The following is a 20,885-nucleotide window of genomic DNA, read 5'->3' as shown; positions in this document are numbered from 1 at the left end:
GCTGCCGGGAGTTTAACAAAAACATACATAATAAAAAAAACGATACAGCGTTTTTGAGAATCAATACAGTATTGCGAAACGTAATATCGCGATATTCAAGTGTATCGATATTTTCTTACACCCCTACAAAGCAGTAACTTAAAAATAAATCATATTCGGGGGTGAGTCTTAGGAAGTTTAGAGCACATATGTTTCAGTATAAATACAGATATTTGAAGCCACATATTGATTAGGTATCTCAAACAAAAACTGTATGATATATATTGCGATATCGGTATTAGACAATATTACATTGTATTATTCAGGATTATTATGAAGTGCTGACTTGCACTGACATGATTAACAACACATCATGTTTCAGTAGATTTTTCATAGCTTTTTATCTCGTCTCTGCTCACAGTCTCTCAGATCTACTTTCACTGTATGTGTGTATGCGTGTGTGTGTTTTATTAGGATAGTGAGATCTACAGTTGTGATGTGTAAGTGGACACTGGTTCAGTCTTGCTTGGCTTTAGTTTAGACCAGATGAGTGGTGTGTGGATGTCTGTGTGTGTGTGTCCTGTAGTGTTCCTGGTGGTCAAAGGATTGCTCAATCCTGCCCAACTGGATTTAGGAGGGAAGGAATCTGATACGGCCCTTGTGTGTTTGCTTGGCAGTTACAAAACTTTTAACCCTGCAGAGCCTGTATTGTAGATGTTGTGCACAAAGAGACGGATGTGGTGGGAATGGGTACTTGAGACAGTGAGTTAGAAAACCGTTTAAAATGTAGACTGCATGCACTATATAGGTGCAATTTAGTTTAGTTATAAAAGGTGAAAACGGAACAAACTCTCCAGCCAAAATTTGCAGCTATTCAAAATTGCAGCTATTCTAAATGTACATTAACAATAAAGACCCCAATTAGTGTGGGTTCTTATACCCTTATGTACAGGGAAAATACCTCAACACTTGTTCTACTAATTGCCTGTTCAGACAAGTAACTCTAGTAACAAGTAATTCTCTTTGTGTTTTATGTTTCAGATTTTTCTATTTTGTACATACATTGTTTTGTATATACTGTATATGATGACCTCGCTGGGCGGCGATCGAGCCCGGGGCACTCGGGACAAGGTGCTGCCCACAACCACACAGACCACACAGCCACAGAAACAGCTTCAGGTAACAGCAAAAAGACACACAGACACACACACAGACATACACCCCACATAAACAGCCTATAAACTGTGTAGGTCTATTTTAACCTTTTAACATGCCTTGACCTGTATATGGGTGATACAAAACACTTATTCTCTGCAGTAAAATTAGTTATTTACACTCCTACAGGAAATTTGGAGAAGCTGCCTGTTTTCTCTCTACTCCACTTTATAACTTCAGATCAGTAACAGGAATCAACCCAAAGTTTGCATGTTTGAAAATAGACGTAAGAACTAGACAACCATAAGGAAACTAAAGGTTTGGAGGACCTGAACTGTTTTAATTGTATTCAGGAAAACATAGATTTTAAAATGAAGTTCAGGAAAGAGCCAATTTTATGATTTTATTTATTATATTTTGGCAGTTGCAGATTTACTTGATTATTTTTCTGTACTTTCTATTAAAATTATAATTATGATTTCTACCAACATTCCATGAACGTTTTTTTATGTAAGGCTTGAATAGAAACCCTCAAGATGTATAGGTGTAATGTCAGGTGGAAAATTGACAAAATCCTGGCCTGTTAAGGGGTTTTAAGGACAGTTCTTTAAAAGACATAGTGTAAGTTGGGATAGAGCCACAGGTCTACTACATTTTGGAGCTTATTCCGTAGAAATTACAGTCCAATATATAACGTATAGAGCTGTCAACATTAAAGCAATAGCGCATGCGATTAAGTTGGAATCAGTTAGGTATTATTTTTTTTTTTGTTAAGGCAAATTAATTACGCCACCAAGTTTGACCCCAGTTCTCACCTTAATCTGCCTCAAACAGTCTTGTCGCTTCCAACAGAGAAACTGCACACTTTAGGATGTGCTTGCGTCTGACTGATGTGCGAATCTTACTGGAGTTTATCAGACAGGAGCAAAATTAGCTTTGGAACGGAGAAATGCTAAGAAAACAGCTCTGTATAAACACACACACACACACACACACTCCAGAACTTCTCTCTCTCTCTCTCTCTCTCTCTCTCTCTCACACACTCACACACACACACACCACAGGCAGGACAAAACTGACTTCTAGGCCCGCCCCTTCTTAATACTGATTGGCTAGTAATATGGCAATCAGGCCTCCCACCCATCCCATTGGTTGCGCTGAACAGGAAACTAACAGATAAATGGCACAAAAACAAATTGAGTTCTGTTACACTTAACATAGAAATCAGCTAAAAAAAATATATATACAAAATATCCAGGACATTTTAAGGGCTTTACACTTATATTTATTCTGTTATTTACAGAATATTGTTGTTGTTATTCAGAATATTTTTTTAATTGATTGACAGCACTAATAGTATAGCACCTAAAAATATAAAAAATCTTTTTAAATTGTATGCAAATATTTGGATTTAATTCTCTTTCACACAGCTACAGGCACGTTTAAAGCACAAATGTGAAATAAAACCTCTACTATCTCTCAATTTTAATTGTCTTTCTGTTTTTATTATTATTAGATTTTTGTACTCCTTTCTCATCCTTCTTGTTCCTCTTCTGCAGGCTACAGCCGAACAGATTCGACTCGCTCAGATGATCTATGACAAGAATGATGCGGATTTTGAAGACAAAGTCCACCAGGTGAGACATTTTAAGTGAAGAATGGCTTTTATCCATAGTTCTCCATAGTTCTGCAGAGTAGTGTACAGTAGTAGCAGCTTTTACACATTTACACAGTCAGCACTTTATCCTTTTCGGGCAATTAATGGACCTGTAGTACAGTGTTGTGACGTGCGTTGTGTGTCTGTTTTGTTTTTGCAGCTAATGGAGGTGACGGGAAAGAACCAGGATGAGTGCATGGTTGCTCTTCATGACTGCAATGAGGACGTCAACAGAGCCATCAACTTCCTGCTGGAGGGGACCTCTGACACAGTAAGACACAGATTTAATTTAAGGAAAGAATCTGAGAATTTGCAGAGAGAAATAAAGGCTAAAGCTTCAATTAATATCCTTTATTCACCCAGTTGTTCTGTCAATGTTAATTTGTTAACACAATATTATTCTGGAAACATTAACTCGGTAACACAAAATAACCCAAAGTTATGTGTGTCTGTCACAGGCTCTTTAAAAGCTGTGTAAAATTCCTTAGAGCACTCTGTCCTTCACTTTAACTCTGACAGTCTGTATTATTTTGTTTCTAAACTAAAAGAATAAGCTTTTCTAAGTGGAAAAGTGATAAAATATAGTTTTTAATGGTACCAGTGTGCTGAACGACCATCCCTGCTAAGCCTTATTATAATCATTCTAAAAACTGGGGTGTCGGGTCACTTTTTGCAGGAATTCTTTTGGCCACTTCATTCGTTATTTACGTACTTACGTCACATATACAGCCTCTAAAAGAGGATCCGCCTCAGTTTTACTGAACGAAAGCGACTGGTGGAGCAATGTAGACTTCAGAAGGGGAAACTCAGAGCTCAGTAGCTCATTCACCCAGAGTAAAACTAAAGAAACAAAGAAGTGAAGTTTCTGACTGAGCGCTCTGAGCTGTCTCTTTCTCTCTCTTGGACTGAACATAACCTGGAATCGGATTTATCCATTCTGAAAGGAGACCGCATCACACCCGCCCAGTTTAAAATGATTCTTCCACATGCTCGGTGCAATTACCCATTCTCACCAGAAAGGGCCCTAAATTTAAAACTTAAGGACATCAGCTTTAAGTTACATATACTGAACATCCTGAGTGCATCACATGACATTTTATGTATGTGTGACCATGTGACCTTATTTACAGATATGTGCTGGGTTAGTGCTGGAGATAAAACTTGCTTATTTTAAAGATGTACCTTTTGTTTCTGCAGCACTGTTTTGTTCTGTTTCATGAATGTAACAGTTCAAATGTTTTAATTAAATGTTTTAGATTCTATAGCCTTTTTTTATGCAGATTAGTCACATCACCATGTTTGGGCGTTACCTGCTTCTGTAATTCGCTAATTTCACAAAGCCTGGTGGCATTTTATATGTTTTTTTTTTTTTTTTTTTTTTTTGCGCAATATAGTGACGCGAACACAATGTTGGTTATTACGCTGAGTTCACAAAGTAGGTTCCTTTTTATTTATGCTGATATATGGATTATACTCTCTCCCTCTCTGTCTTATGCACACACACACACAGTTACTGGCACGTTTCCTTTACAATTTCGTTGTGATTTAATCAGGTTATTTTTTTCAATTAACAGCACTAATAAATACTGATGATACTGGTAACACTAAAAAGCATTGTATCCTCTGTACTGTTTACCCAAATAGCTAATTTGCAACTTATTTGATTGTCTCTAATCTGTTTCATCGCCAGCTATTATATGTTGGACATGAATATTAGTGATCTGTGCTTTAGTGTGCGATTTCTAGGAAAACTCAAACGTAGAAAGTGGGTCATGTCTGTGATAATGCTAGATAATCCTGTGTTATAACAGGCCTCTGTCCTGCAGCGTGCTCTTAAAGCATGTTCTGATCTGTTTAATGTCCTTCAGAGTTATTTATGTCTACATGGATATGTATATAGATAAACTGTTACGTGATTCCTGTTTACAGTTTTCTTCTCAGGATATATTTACATTTGCATCACAGTATGTAGCTTATCTAGAGCCATTTACATTTGAGTCGTGGTACGGAGGTGGGACATGTAGTGTAAGGAGTTGTAGAGTTGTAGAGTTGTATTACCAAACATGCTATATTAGCTATGTTTTCTTTATGATTCAAAAATGTGGGGGAGGGGGCAGCTAAGTAAATAAAACTGCAATTATTTAAATTATTAAAACAAAGTCAAACGAGCGCCAAATGTTAATCTACACAGATTTCTCTCCTGGATATTGTTTATTTTGGTTAGTTAGGCTCTTTCGTTTATTTACAGTAAGCTTAGATTTTAAGGTTAAGTGCTAGCCATGGTTAGCAAGCGCTTAGCCAGCCCCGATAGCAGCGCTAGACAGCTGTGTTTACCAGAGCTAGCCAGCAAGCACTTAGCAAGCCCCGGTTAGCAGCCGCTGTTAGCAGCGCTAGCCAGCCGCTGTTAGCAGTGCTCTCCAGTCCTAGTTAATGCCAGTAAATGCCACCCGATAGCGCTAGACTGAGGAATACTGAGTGTTCCGGTAACCCAGGGCGTTATTAGGTAGCGATTCGTCCCATGTAGCTTGCTTTAACACAGTAAACGCTGAGACTACAATCCAATATACTCACCCCTGAACTGCGTAAGAGGTAGCGCTGCAGTTAGCGGCTAATGCTAATGCCACTGCACTCAGCCTTGTTGCTGGAAAAAACTAGCTTTACTGCTCTTTATAACCTGACTGGTAAAATTCATACATAAGACACACTGGTTTATAAGGTGCACTTTTGATTTTTTTTGTGGAAAAAAGGGATGTTAAGTGTGCCTTATACCAAGATATGGTAATTTGTAGTTTGAAGTGCTTGGCTGAAAAATATCTCAGTAATGCACAAAATTATTTTCTACATGTTCTGGCTACTATATTGGACCCAATATTTGTAAACAGATGCCATGTTGAGTTTTAGAAGAAAATAATATATTTTAACATTGATCGGTCTCCTCAATTCTAACTTCTATCTGGTGGTTTTGTCCATAGTATATATTTAATCTAATAGATGATCTAAGAATGAGCAATAAATAAATAGTCTTAGTAAATAACATAACCATATCCAGTACTGGTGAACACATGAATGAAGTACTTTCTGGCATGTAGTTGCACCACACTTCATTTATTCATGGTCTAACTCATGCAGACATGCACAGGAAACTCATTGACTGTAACCTGATGGTTGTTTGTCTCTGCCTCCTCTTTCTAGACCTCTTGGGAAACAGTGGGGAAGAAGAAAAGCTTAGGAAAGGACGGCGTTTCCTCAGAGAGCAAGGAGAACAAGGAGAATCGGGAGAAGAGGGGCGAGAAAGAGGGCAGCAAAGCTCGTGGAGGAGCAAACCGCAGAGGCAGAGGGGCCAGTCGCAATCGGCCGGGTAAGAAAAGCCATGCGTCCTTTAGTTTGCATGGTGGTCTCTCAGTGTGGACACTTACTTAGGATCAACTCAACTTAGGACCACCCTCCTCACCCATGCACCCTCTCGCGTCTGAACCGATAAGGAGCTGAGTCAGCGCCAAGCGCTCAAAACCTGAGGAAAACAGCAAAACAACAGTAAAAGGGCCTTTAATCAGGCATTTATATGACTTTTTAAAAGGTAAATAAAAGCATTTATCTAGGATTAAAAGCATAAATTGGAAATATCTGCACTGCAAAACAGTGCTGGACTGAGGTGCACAGCCCCCTCGCGCTCCCCTCCCCCTCTTGCTTCTCAGGCAGCAGCAGCCTGTCACTCACACAGACACAGAGACAACGCTGTGTAACTACTTCTTGTTTCAAGAATCAAACCATTGCAACATGAAGCGTTTGATTTAATTACCTTAAGTTACATCACATGTCCTGCGATTTGACTATTGTGCATGCTCACATCGTGATGACTATGCTTAAATGGTATATTGTGCAACCCTAGCTCTGACCAAAATGCATAAACAGTGTGCTCATTTTGTTAGTTGTTCCCTGTTTTGCTGCGCTTGCTATTCCCCTTCAGTAAAGCTTAACCAACTCATTCAATTATTTAGACCAGAGAAATGAACTACAGGTGTAAAAACACCCTTAAGGCCAATTAAAACTTCAGTCGAACCTACTCGTACTCTAAACGTAGCCATGGATTCGACACAGACATATAAATTTGCCTTTAGTCAGGACCAGTCATAATAGTCCAATAAATTTAAGAATAAACAACAGAGGTGAGAAAGCAACCTCACTTAGTTTGAGGATCCTGTAAAAAAAAAAAAAAAAAAAAAAAAAAAAAAAAATCAGCATTTATCCTCAGTAGTTGTGTAAACATGCAGTCATCACTTCCGACTCTTCCACTGTTAGTCATCAGTTTTTATACAGTACAGGTGTATAAGTTTTGCTTTTATTTTGCTTATGTAAATGTACACATGCAGAGCTTATATTTTTCTCCCTCTGTGTGTTTTTTTTTTTTTTTTTTTGCATACATTTGTGGTCGTCAGCGAGGGCAGAGGAGAATGGGGTGGAGTCTGCACCTGTGGAAAGAGGAGCTGACCGTGGTCGCAGGGGAAGAGGGAAAGGTACGTGCACATATCACAGTCTTACACACTCACTGTGTGCTAGTTCTCCTCTTTTGGGTAGTTTGTTAGTGTTGCTACGTTTGTTTGTATGTGTGTGTGCAGTGTCTGGAGGCAGGGGAAGGGGCCGTGCGCCGGGGGCCAGCAGGTTTACAGCACAGGGAATGGGGTAAGAAGGGAACGGCCTGAATTTACATGCACAGCTCTCAAACCTTTTGCATTTTGTTGCTTCCCAAAGTATGTTATCCAGTATGCTTTGCTGACTGAAGCTGCTCTAGATTAAGCTGCTCTGTTTATAAATCTATGTTTGTTTTAATACACTCCCTGACAACGAGAAATGATGCTCCAGGGACGCTTCAAAACTCTGCATGCAGTTATGTCTTGGACACACCTCCTTAATTTTTCTGTTTTTTTTCCGCTACATTATAAATAAATACTGAAATCATCCAGACTGTGAAGAAACAAATAAGGAATCATGTAGTAACTTTTAAGAATTAAACAAACAAAAATACCTTTGGTTAACTTGCGGTTTCTGAGGGTGGTAACTCTGATGAACTTATACTGTGCAACAGAGGGAACTCTTGCTCTTTCTTTCTTGGGGTGGTCCTGATGAAAGCCAGTTGAAGGATAATTTAGGATTTTTTTCAGTTCTCAAGTCTTCAATCTTCAGTTTTCAGTCCTTTCAGTTCTTGTATTGTTTCAGATTGACTGGCACTCATTTTCTGATGCATTTTTTATGTACTTACCTGAGTAGTTCTTGCCTTAATATAGATTATAACATTACTCAAATAGAGCTATTCACTGTATACCTGTAACTCTACCTCTTCACTACTTTACAACTGATGCTCTCAAACACATTATTAAGAGGCAAAAAAGTTCAGCACAGCTGTTAACTGAAAGCAGTTCCAGGTGACTCTACCTCATAAATCTGACTAAGGAACTTTTTGGTTGGCTTAATAATAATTGTATGTTTTTCTTCATAGTTTGGATGACTTTAGTATTAATCTACAATGCAGAACATTTAAAAAGTAAAACAGAACAAAAAACACTTAGCACGTGTCCAAACTTTTGACCTGTACTGTATGTAAATAATTTACAGGTGTGGTCTAATTACACAGTGTGTATGAGGTATTTTCGCGATAGCAATACTCATGGCAATATTACAAACAAAAAAATAATTCAAGAATACTGCAATAAAATGAAAAAAGGTTGTATTATTGCATACGATATGATACGGCACACCACTAACTGATTTTTAGTCAATGATCCAGAATGTCATGATATTAATAATGTTCACAGCAACGTATTAACCGAAATCTAGGCCGTTGTATATCTGTTTCTCTGTGGTACGTCCTACTGCCCAATCTGCTGCTTTGGTGATCTGGGGGCCATAGCAGAAAATAATAAATGATCCTAAATGGATCAGATACAAAACAAAACTGAATCAGAACATCTTTAATTGTTTTACTTTCTGTCTGCAGGACTTTTAACCCGGCTGACTACACTACGGACAGTGGCACGACCAACTCGCATGCTGACGTATGGGAAACAGGGGCCAACGACACCACAGATGGAACAGGTGAGAAACGTAAGCTTACTTAACCTGTTTATACTTGCTCACTTCGTGAAGCTTGAGTATCCGCATTATATCTGGATAAGGCCAAGTTGAGCTGGATGATGTGGGCAGCAGTTATATCACAATATATAGTACTCATTTTTGTTCAATTTTCGCTGCACATCATCCAATTAAACAGTCATTTTTACACTTTTTAATGAAATTTACAGTTTAAAAAGACTCAACTGGATTTCAACCTGGCTGACCAAAGCTATATTTGATAGGTTGCATACAAGCCTGAAAAACTATTCTAAAAATATTGACAATTGTTTTTGATATTAACTTTTTTTAGCCTCTATTTTTTCATTAATAAGGCAACAAATTGCAACAAATATGTTTCAGCACTGGCTCTCTAACAGCTGTTAATTCTTATTTTTATTGAGGGGTCGTTTTCATGGTTACAGTGGAACTTGTGAGGCCAAAAACCCTTAGTTATTACAGTAAATCCCTTACTGTTTCCTTTTAGTTAAGAGAATCGTCTGTGAGGTTTTATGTAATACACTCAAGTGATTCCCTTAGGAAAAGCAATATCTTAAGTATAAGTGTTTTATGCAACTAGGCACAGATACTGCTCACACCAAATGACCAGGTGTTTACAGGTTTTTAGAACCAAAGAATTACCGTACTGTTTGCATTGATTTCATGCTTGTCTGTCTGTCTGTCTACATCTTGCCTGTACAGTGACATGGCGGAACACTCTAGAAGACTGGGCAGCTGAAGACTGGAGTGAGGATGTCAGTGTAAGTCGAGCAGTTAATTAGTTGTTCTACATTTTTTTGACATTGATGGACATTTATCAGGCTATTTTTTGTCTTGTGTCTTATGATCAGGGATTGTCTTTACAGCTCTCTGAGACCAAAGTGTTCACCTCCTCATGTGCACCTCCACCTGAGAACCACATCACACCTGGCCAAAGGTAGTACACCTAGTGACTACAGTGTTGTCTGTTTGCAACAGTAAAACTCAACAGAATATTTTGGATATGCTAAACTATGCTAATTTGTGCTATTGTGCTACATAAATCTGATGCTTTTTTTACTAGTGAGAATGATCATTTAGTGTATGAATGAGTGCACAAGCACAAAATACCACAAACTATTTTTTTAGTAAGTAGAGTATTAAAACGGAGCTTTTTAAAATCATTTTTGGGCTTTTTAAATGAGTAAAATCTGTTAATTAACATTGCAACACTAAAGAAGCATAGACTTATTATTTAAGAAAAATGTTTATTAAGAACCGATCTCCCTGTCTACTTAAATATAATTAACAGTGTCTAAGAATAATGTTTCAGAATAAAAAACACTTATTTTAAACATATAGTCTTAGTGCAAAACACATTACAACAGTAACAATAAGGCTATAGGATGAGTTCTGTGTAAAAGGACTGTCTGAAACTGGAAACATGAGTCTTTTTGGCACCATGCCCATTGCCAGATATGGATTAGAGGGGGGGGGGGGGGGTAAAGCTCCCAGTGTTGAGCTGTGGAGCAGTGGAAATGTGTTTTCTGCTGTGATGAGACCTCTGATGTGTTTGTCTGATTATGTCCCGTTCAGTCTGGACCTGGCGTCTCTGCTGCAGAAGCCCGCTGGCAGGGAGGAGTTGGGGAATATGAAGCCGGCCTCCTCACAGGGGCTTGGCCATAGCCTGGTCTTCACCAACTCCCACCACCAGCCAACCCGCAATGGAGGCACCACCACTGGCACTGCCAGCTATGCACATGCCACCCTGGTGAGACTCTTAGTGTTTTTTTTTTTTAAAGGTTCTGCTCTCAAACTGCAACTGAAATCTTTAGTTTTTCTAGGCCTGCATTAGGCCAAGTAATGTTAAATGATGAACCACCATTTAGCATGGAAGGGCTTTATATTTGACCCTTTATTTTAATGCACAGTGGACACTATGAGAAATAGCCATTTTTTTCTCATTTTGAATGCTTTTTAGGGGCAGTTACAAATGTTTTTATAAAAAAGTTTGGAAAGCTAGTCAAAGCCCATTGAACTTTAATTAAATAAAAAAATACTAGACCTGTCACAATAATTGTTATATTTTAGATTTAAATGTACTTACATAATTTGGCCAAAAATAGCAAAAAAAAAAGCACTTTTGATGTCAAATTGCACTTTTTGAAAAATTCTTCAAAACCTGTGAAAAAGGTGTTTGGAATTTGACCAAATGTTTAATTTTGTTCAGCTTCGAATTTTTAAAAGTTTAATTTCTGTGCATTTTTACTCTAAAAATAATAGTAAAATCACTTAATGCACAGTGGTAACCCTATAAAATCACATACCAGTTTGCTTTAGTTTATTCATTTATAATTTATCCATATCATTAAATCTGGTATTTTAGACGTAATTCTCTGTAACGAGAAGCTTGCATGCTGTCTAGGAATAGTCCTGATTGAAAATCTCTTTCATGTGTTCCAGTCTTCAGTCCTTGGTTCTGGATTTGGGGAACTGGGTGGTCCTAAGCTTGGGCAGACTGCTGGACAACAGATACTGGAGCAACTGAAGGGACCAGGTCTTGGGCAGCTTACCTCCCAGCCTCCCAGCACAGGGGCCAACTGCACCCCTGTAGGGGGGCTGCCGGGGACGGGGATATCGGTCCCCTCTTCCTCCTGGGACATCAAACCTCCTGGAACACAGAGCTCTGCCTCACTGCCCTCCCAATTCAGTCGTAAGTACTGGTCTGTTCTACACATTTGTATTCTGTCATGATTGTTTTAGTTTAGTGTGGAATATGGAGCTACACCAGTGTTTATTTTCTCCATTAAATCTCTCAATTAAACTCAGTAACTTAGAACATTAAAAGCTTTAAAACAAAAATGAGACACTATAATAAAATGAAATTAAACCATGCAAGATTAAAGTGTTGCAATATTTCCCGTTGGGTATTAAATGTGTCTTGCCAGATTTTTGCACAGGTAACCAAAACAAATGTTTGTTCATTATGGTGGCAAACAGCAGCACTGGTCTGCTTGAGTGAGCCACTGTGTGTGCGCAGACACACGCGCCGTTGTATAAACCATAGAGATTCAGTCATAGGTTGCCAGGTCTATATAAAACTCTTGAATTGAATTGAATACAGAACCCTCACTGGGGGATTTTGACAGTAGTTCTAAGGTCTAAAGAGACTCATTTGAGGTTGTTTTTTTTTTTTGTAAAACCAGCTGTATTTCTGTATTTTACTGCGTAAGATAAATTATACATATTTTATGATTGAAATCCATTACCTAATGATGATAATCTACAAAAATATATATAATTTTTTTGCAATTTAAATATTTAACATTATTTTATATATATTAGCTTGGAAATAAAAAATATGTATTGTTAAAATCTCATCTTGTCACACCTATTTTTCACAGAATAATTTTGTGATGCATGCACTTATTTTATTAATTAATCGAAGAATTCTGTTCTGTGATGTATCTGATTTTAGTTTTTTTTGTTGTTGTTGTTGATTAACAACTCTAATAAAAACACACTGATGAGTAATTTGCTATCTCTTCTCTCTGCTCTGTGCCCTGTAGGGGAGTTCAAGATGCAACCAGAGCCCTCCTTGGTGCTAAGCCAGCTGAGCCAGCGGCAGCAGAGCTCTCTGAGCCACACAGGGCCCCTGCCTCTGGCCAGGCAGCCCAGCCCACCCCCACTGAGTGGGCCCTCACCTACACAGGGTCCGCTGGAGGCCTTCTCCAAAGCACCAGAGCCATCTCAGACCACCATGGCCACCTCGCAGGCTGCAGACCCTCAGGCCAGCAGCTCACAGCACCGCCAGATGAAGACACAGAAACGAAGGATACCTCCCACCTCCAAGGTTGGAGAGCTTTTTTCGGGGCTTTGTGCTTTTATCACCTGTCTAGTATATCTAAATTAGCTATGCACTGAATATTCGGCAACCAAAATTACTCTGCCAAAATGAACTGGATAATTTATACTGAACAATTACTTTATTTTAAAGCATTGTGTTTTGTTTTTTTTTAAACGTTTGCAGGCCCACATTAAGAAGGGCTTAACATAATGTTCTGAATATTCTTTTCAGTTGCAAAACCTACATTAGCTAGATTAATCTACCAATTTCTCTTCTTTCATCTCCTTTTTTTCATCATAGGTTCTTTGTGTCAATTTTTTTTTTTTTTTTGCTTTCCCATTTTTTCCCCAATTTACACGACCAATTACCCAACCCACTCTTTAGGACTCCCCTTATCACTAGTGATGCCCCAACACCAGGAGGGTGAAGGATAGCACATGCCTCCTCCGATACATGTGAAGTCAGACTCCACCTCTTTTCGAGCTGCTGCTGTGACAGCATTACTGAGTAGCATCACAGCGCTAACGCTCGGAGAAAAGCGCAGCGACTTGGTTCTGATACATCAGCTCACAGACGCCTTGTGCTGATTGACATCACCCTTTGGTGTGATGTGGGGAGAGAGTGCCATCTACCCACCCAGAGAGAGCAAGGCCAATTGTGCTGGCGGGCTTCATGATCAGGATTCGAACCGGCGATCTCCTGGTCATAGTGGCAGCGCTTAGCCCGCTGGACCACTCGGAGCCAACTAGCTCCTTTTAAAAGTGTATTTTTTTTATTTATTTATTTTTTTGCTTCTACATTTTAACAATTCAATGCTTTAATGAGTTCTGACACTAGTTCTGCAAAAGAAAAAATCACAATATTAAACTTAAAACATTGCCTTCTTTTTCAGGATAAGATATGATCATGCAGTGGTTAAAATAACGTGTTCATTATCTCTGTTGGTTTAATTTCGGTGGATCCCTGATCTATATGGAGATGGCTGGCAGGCATTCTAAAAGATGTGTTGTAAGACAGAAAAATGGCTCAGACATGTATCTTGTGCAATTTAGTGATGAGACAAGCCGTGTCTGTTCTGCACAAGTCCCCTGGAGACCCACAGCACTCCACAGTTCTGGACTTTCTTTCTGCCGATATGACTGAGCTTGTTAATTAGTTGTGTTGAACCAGGTGTGTTTCCACCTGGGAAATTAAATAATGCTGGTCTGTGCTCTTTATAGGACACACTGTAGATCGACTGCTGTTGGCATGTAGTTTAAAAATCCTTTTTTTCTGTGTGTAGATTCCTTCCTCCGCGGTGGAGATGCCTGGCTCGGCGGATGTATCCGGGCTCAATGTGCAGTTTGGCGCTCTGGATTTCGGCTCGGAGTCGGCACTGCCGGACTTCAGCCAGACGGAGAACTGCAACAGTGAAGCTACGAGAGAGCCTGCGCCTGTTCCTCAGTCTCAGAGCAGCCTTTACTCCAAACCAATCAGGTTAGTCCGAAGATGTGGATATCTGGAACAAGCTGATGATTGATGGTTTTGATCAGTAGAAATTAAAGTTTTATATGAACATGAAGAATTAACCCAATACAGTTGCAGTAATATATATATATATTTTTTTATCCTTTAATGTGTCCATAGCCCATCTCAAATCCTCTTCTCTGTTTATCAGGTTTAAATCACGGAATTGTGGCGGACAAACACCTTTTTTTTTTACTGTTTACCACATAATACTACTTCCAAATATGTCCCTTAATTAATTTAATGTCGTTAATATTAATCTACAATGTAGAAAATAATAAAATATAGAAAAACATTGTCAAAACTTTTAACTGGTATTGTACAACTTATAACATTTATTTTTTTGTTATAGACAAGCAGTACTTATTTCTGTGTATTGTAGGGCTATACCCATCTGGTAATGTCCCAACAACTAATAATAAATTATATTTATTTTATATCTGTTCCCACAGTGAATCTTTGGCCAGTCCCGTCCCACTGCTGCTGCCTCCTTTGGCCTCCTCTGACAGCATCTACCCATCTCCCTCTGTGGCTCTGCCCAGCCTAGCTCCTTCTCTGTCGACTCCCAGCGCTGCCACGGTGCCCTCCTCTTCCTCTTCCTCCTCATCTTCCTCAGCGGCCTCATCAGCTGGAAACAGTTTCGACTGTGGAGTGACTCCACACTCACGACTGACCTTCTCTCAGAACAAGGAGCCCTCTGGACCCGTGACAGTGAGTGGAGCACAACCAGCAGCACACAAAACAGTGGCATACAGTGGTGCTTTGAAGTTTGTTAACACTTTAAAATGTCTATATTTCTGCATAGATATGACTTAAAACATCATCAGATTAAAAAAAATCGATATAGTTGTTGAAATACCATTTTCACTATTATACAGCCATAATATTGCTGGACTAACAACGTTCTTGTTATTTATGTTTCTTATTTTTTATTTATTTAGACAGTTAAGCCCGGCATTTAAAAGCTAAAAAAAATAATGGTTTTGTTTGTATTTTTTTAACTCAGTATAAACCTTTATTTATTGTTTTCTCTTTAAACAGAATGGTTTTAATGGTGTGAGGACCTCTGCTGCTTTAGATTGTAAGTGAATTTTATTTATTATTGGCGATCTGCTCTCATATATAATATATCTATATGCTGATTTAAAGATGGCCGTGTTTGCACTTTCTAAATTAGCATGACATAATCCTTTTCTCCATCATTCCTCTTTTAATTGTAGCCACATCGAGTTCCTCCACTCCAAAGCCAGAGTCTCCCTCCTTGGGCAGCAGCAGCACCAGTGTTGCCCCCTCTGTCCCCTCGTCTCTGCTGCCCCCCTCTGTTACCCCCCACAGCTCAGCTCTATCCAGCCTGGCCCCTGAGCTGCCCTCCGCCAGTCTGCCACCCCTTAGCAGGTGAGCCTGTTTGGCCCGTTCAGCCTTTCCTCTCAGTCCCTACAAGTCAGTTTGGGGTGCGTGAGGAAGTCACTAATGCTTTCTGTTCTGCATCTTTCTCCATTTCTCCCAGTAGCCATGTGAGCAGTGGCCACTCGTCAGTATCAGCACTTTGCACCAGCTCTTCGCTAACGGTGAGTGTTGATTAAATGTCTGTAACTAGAGCTGGGCAACATTGTATATATTTCTCTATATTCTTCAAATATATAGTAAACCTTTTTTTTTTTTTTTTTAGATTTTTACTTGGAGATTTGTTGCCGAATTAGTAACAAACTTTACAGTTTAGAGCTATCAAATATGCAAACTTATAACACTGTATAAACAGTATATAACAGTGTAATTTAGCTTTTTTTGAGAATGGAAAACAACTCCATTTAATCTTACCCATCTCTGCAAACATATAATATAAACTTTTATAAAAAAAAACAAAAAAAAAAACTTTTATCTCAAAAGTGTACCATGCTGGAGTTCAGTGAGCTGTTTAGAAACACCTATTCTTTCAGTAATGTCTGTACATAAAATCAGACTGCAAATTGATTTTATACAATTGAAAAAGATGTTTTTTTTATTTGGTGAAGTCAATCAATTTAAAAAATGTATGTCATTAATTGGGATTAATTACACTTCTAATTTTCTTTTTAAGACCTAGCTTTTAATAATGTGTATTAGGGGTGGGCGATATGGCTCTAAAATAATATCACGATATTTTATGGTATTTTCACGATAACGATACTTTTGGCGATATGACAAAACACTGAATTAAAAAATTATTTAGAATTTTATTATTGCATTCAATATGATATGGCTAACTGATATATATATATATATATATATATATATATATATATATATATATATATATATATATTAGGGTTGCAACGGTATGAGATTTTCACGGTATGATAACCGTCTCGGAAAATACCGCGGTATCACGGTTATCACGGTATCACAGTTTGTTACATATATTATTAAACTGACCCTTAAAGAAATTACAACAAAGGTTTTTTGTTCAATTAACTATTTATTGTAGAAACTACAACATCAGGTGAAGGAAACCATGTTTTTCCACTACTCTTAAGGGCATTAAGAGTGTATATATATATAAAAAAGTTGGTATATAACCAGATACTGCAGAAAGAGGGGATTTATTTCTGACATGATCCTCACAATAGAGATTTCTATTTTAAGGCGTTCATACCTTAAAACCTTCAACATATGAAAAACAGGCACGTCAGAATTTGAAAATAAACGCATGTAAATGAATGGCGTCTTTCACATCCAGTCCGGCTAGGACCTTTACACGGACACGTGAATCCATCGTAGCACGCACTTCACGCCTGTACCTGCGTGCCCAAATTTCGGATAACTCAGCGCTTTTGCGGGCGCTTACCGCATGGGTTGTGCACGACTACAAAGAGGTTTTATTTATGTTCAGATTAAAATTATAAACTGAACACATACTTTCCGCTGCACAGCGGGGTGGTGTTTTCGAAGATGGGAGAACAGGTTTGATGTATTTCCTCCTTTAGCTGTGACTTTACGGCCACATTGATTACAAGCTTGTTGATTACAAGATTACAAGTCTGTTTTCAGGCTGTTTGAATGAGCGAAATATGATCAGAATTATGTTAATTAACACTAACATAGAAGCATAGAACTATTATTTAATTAAAATGATTTTTAAGAACAGCTAAAGACAGTGCGGAGAAGTTCACGTGCGAGAGAGAGAGACACAGAGAGAGAGAGACAGAGAGAGAGAGAGATTTGCGTGTTCTGATGTGATCTACTCACAGGTAAAGGTTCTCTTTTATCTCCTCGTGCTCATTTTAGTCCAATTCATAATTCTGCAGTTTCTCAGTGTTTTCTGTCGTATTTTGCGGCTAGCGCGAGCGCTTACAACTAACACCGCGGACCGCGAGGTGCAGCCGCGCTGCCGCTGTTATGCCGAATCCGACTCCCTGCTCAATCCGACTCCCGCTTCGCGGACAGAATCAGCACAACACCTCCCGCTGTAGAACTGCGGGACTGAAAACAGCGCTTATAAATAAGTTAGTTAAGTTTCACTTTCAGTTTTCGTTATTTGGTTCGTTTTCATTAACAATAATAATTGTTAATGAAGCTCTAGTCTAGCACTTTCTGCCGTTCTCACCGCTGTGTGCTGAGTAGCTGAAGCGGAGCAGAGTTGCGCATGCGCGGGTGAGTTTCACCGCTGGCTTGCGTTTTACCGGTAATAAGCAAACACACACGGTATGATAACCGTGCATTTTAATACCACGGTATACCGTGAAACCGGTTACCGCTGCAACCCTAATATATATATATATATCAGATTTGTAACCGAAGTCAATGATCCAGAATATCATGATACTAGTGCACTAATGCACTCCAAATATCTCCATATATCCAGGATTCAAGTAAAATAAATGATACTGGACAGATATGATCTGTCTCTAGTAGATATATAATAGATATATGGGAAATTAGAACAGTGTGAATGTTTCTTTTGCTAAAAACGGCAAAAAAGTAGAACCCTGATGTGATAATTAGGGGTGGGTGATATGGCACAATATTTTAGGGTATAATATCGTTCACGATATTAAAATGTTTTGACGATATTATCACGTACGATACGATATGGCACACCCCTAATGTGTATTTAAATGTAAATAAAAGAATCAGTGTTAGATTGGCATAATAACTGTTGATTTGGTATTTATTCTGTATATTTGAATTTTAAGTATATAAACGTAATACTGATTTTCTGAACTCAAAAGTAGAGATGCTGTGTTGCATCACTAAATAAAGCAGGTAATGTGTCACCAGGCTGAGTAAACTTTATTACATATTTTAAAAAGGTTGCCAGATCAATCGTGTGTTAACTCTCTCCCTATATAACTGTATAACTTCTCTCTCCATTCATATCTGCAGTACACCAGTGTGGACAGCGTGAGTTCTCTGGCTCCATCATCTGTAGCGTTCTCCTCTGTCTCGGTGTCTGCTCTGCCCAGCAGCAGTGTGAGCAGTGTGGGTAGCGGAAACAGCAGCCTGCACTCCACAGCTCTGGGGCTCACTGGCAACGGCACAAACACACCTTCCGCCATCAGGACCGCACCTCTGCTCTCCTCCTCTACTGGTGAGGCACAACCTGCATTTTACCAGCTTTTAACCCCTAGTATAAGAACATTATTTGATTATTTAACGAGTTAGTACTGATTATTGACCATTTCAGAGTAAATTAAATAAAATCCTTATACTTCAAATTGCAGTAGAACTTAGTGCTTGCTTTTAAACATTTTGAACAGATGTTACAGTACTTTTACCACTAAGGTATCTTCACAAAAGGCCTGGATGCCTTATATGGTCTGTTGGCCCTCCCCCTACTCCTCCACTGGCCTGTGTTCACATTGTGCCTGAACACACTTACAACATCAATATACGCAATGTGGCCGGGTGGATACCTGATCTGCGTACACTAAAAATCTCCCATAATGAATTCTATATAATGAAGTTATATATTTAATAATTTCATACTATCTTCTTCTAATAATGCTTCTAAAACAACTACAATTGTATACTGGCAGCATTTTTGTTCAAAATGCAAATGTTTTAATGCTGTCCATCCTTATTTGGATTTGGATTTTTTTTTTTTTTTTTATTATTTCTTTGCTAACTAAGCTTTCACTCTTCTGCTCTACAGGAAAAGCTCCCCCTAACTTGTCTCAGGGGGTTCCTCCGCTGCTGCCCAACCAGTATATCATGGGCCCTGGAGGGCTGCTGCCTGCATACCCGGTAAACATACTTTCAGTACCACAAATTCAGATTTTAGCAAGGGAAGCAAGACACCAGGAACTCACTTGGAACTATGTCTTAATTACGGATGCCTACTATCAGGTCGGAGTTCACTGTAGAAGAAAATGGCAAGATGAATGGTCCAGCAATCCACAAAATAAACTGTATGAAATATCCCCAATCATTTATATTAAATGCAATGTGGACTTCCTTAATAGACAAGATCAGACAATCATGACAAGGTGCTGAATTGGACATACTGCTCTTACCCACCGCCACCTTCTGGTTGGCAAACAGACTCCAGCCTGCCAGTTCTGTGATACTCCTTAAACTATTAAACATATCTTAGTAGACTGCCCTGCACTTTTAACCATCAGAAATTACTTTTATAGGATTACAAATGTGAAAGAACTGTTTGAAAAAATTCCACCAGCTAAAATACTTAATTTTCTGGAAGTCCTTCATGTAAAGACACTGATTTAAGTCTCTGATGCTCAAGCTATGAACACTGTTGATGCCATAAAATAGCCAACATGTTGCTGATATGGCACAAAACCCAAACAAACAAACCACATATTCAGGTGGCCCAAATCACTATTGAAAATGTCACATTTAATTTCATCGTATGTTCTGACCCATCTGTGTCGCATATGATTTTGGTCCTTCACAAAATGAACACGTACGTGAGATGCAGTGCAGCAATTAGCAGCATCAACCTGAAGTTTTAAGGAGCAGCTGTATAGTGTGTCCTTTCTGCTGCATAATGACAGATATGCTCATCAGAACAGCTGGCGAGAGATTGATTCTCGCTTTAAATTTGACCAAAAGATGAAAAAAAAAAAAGTTTTATTCAGGTGTTTTATTTGTAGATTTGCCAAAATTGTATTTATATATAATAAATATTTTGGTTAAGGAAAAGTGATAAAAGACTGCTTTATATCATTGTTTTTTTCCCCAACAATGGATCCAAAATCCTCCTGATTTAGCTCTCAGTGGGTTTAATAACAGTGCAGTGCAGTGCAGTACCTAACAAAGAAATGATCTAAAATGTACTGCTAGACCTGAAAAATAAGGTTTTGGGTGGGAATTAAGAGAATAAACTGCATGCAAATCTTACTGCTTCTTTACAGGTTTCTGGCAGAAGCACATGCCTATTTACTGATATTTCCTCTAGAAGCTTATTAAGTTAATATGCACATATATAAAGATAAGAGATATGAGAACTGTGAGAATTAAATACTCTGTTGCATCTTACAGCAAATCTATGGCTATGAAGACCTCCACATGCTGCAGTCCAGACTACCAATGGTGAGTCCACAGGCAGCTATTTTGCTTTTTTTTTTTATTTCTTCATTATGTTCAACATTTGACTTTTAAAAAGTTTAAAGAGTAAATGTGTGTATATCTCTGTTTTTTTTTCCCTCTCAATTTTAT

At 38.5% G+C, this 20,885-nt stretch overlaps 2 protein-coding genes across 11 annotated transcripts in view; one reads left to right on the top strand and one right to left on the bottom strand.

Moving 5' to 3' along the window:
- Window positions 1-20,885, bottom strand: part of aurka (aurora kinase A) — an 833,084-nt gene that overhangs the window by 31,738 nt on the left and 780,461 nt on the right. The window lies entirely within an intron of this gene.
- ubap2a (ubiquitin associated protein 2a) overlaps window positions 1-20,885 on the top strand; it is a 35,020-nt gene that overhangs the window by 7,798 nt on the left and 6,337 nt on the right. Inside the window, exons 2-21 of one of the 6 annotated variants that reach the window (XM_007246022.4) lie at window positions 1,021-1,158; window positions 2,694-2,771; window positions 2,952-3,062; window positions 5,984-6,149; window positions 7,228-7,305; window positions 7,408-7,471; window positions 8,784-8,881; window positions 9,599-9,657; window positions 9,763-9,833; window positions 10,472-10,646; window positions 11,339-11,588; window positions 12,445-12,728; window positions 14,005-14,198; window positions 14,681-14,939; window positions 15,270-15,309; window positions 15,449-15,623; window positions 15,739-15,796; window positions 18,591-18,795; window positions 19,360-19,451; window positions 20,709-20,759. In XM_007246022.4, coding sequence (XP_007246084.3) covers window positions 1,063-1,158; window positions 2,694-2,771; window positions 2,952-3,062; window positions 5,984-6,149; window positions 7,228-7,305; window positions 7,408-7,471; window positions 8,784-8,881; window positions 9,599-9,657; window positions 9,763-9,833; window positions 10,472-10,646; window positions 11,339-11,588; window positions 12,445-12,728; window positions 14,005-14,198; window positions 14,681-14,939; window positions 15,270-15,309; window positions 15,449-15,623; window positions 15,739-15,796; window positions 18,591-18,795; window positions 19,360-19,451; window positions 20,709-20,759 — 2,604 coding nt within the window. In that variant the 5' untranslated portion in view covers window positions 1,021-1,062. Of the gene's footprint in view, window positions 1-1,020; window positions 1,159-2,693; window positions 2,772-2,951; window positions 3,063-5,983; window positions 6,150-7,227; window positions 7,306-7,407; window positions 7,472-8,783; window positions 8,891-9,598; window positions 9,658-9,747; window positions 9,834-10,471; window positions 10,647-11,338; window positions 11,589-12,444; window positions 12,729-14,004; window positions 14,199-14,680; window positions 14,940-15,269; window positions 15,310-15,448; window positions 15,624-15,735; window positions 15,797-18,590; window positions 18,796-19,359; window positions 19,452-20,708; window positions 20,760-20,885 lie in introns of all 6 variants that reach the window. The other 5 variants (XM_007246021.4, XM_015605003.3, XM_015605004.3 and 2 more) reach the window with 5 other exon arrangements.

The sequence above is a fragment of the Astyanax mexicanus genome, chromosome 17 (genome assembly GCF_023375975.1).
Source record: "Astyanax mexicanus isolate ESR-SI-001 chromosome 17, AstMex3_surface, whole genome shotgun sequence".
NCBI classification, from domain to species: Eukaryota; Metazoa; Chordata; class Actinopteri; order Characiformes; family Acestrorhamphidae; genus Astyanax; species Astyanax mexicanus.
The sequence above is the reverse complement of the archived record's forward strand: the minus strand, read 5'-3'. Positions and strand labels throughout refer to the sequence as shown.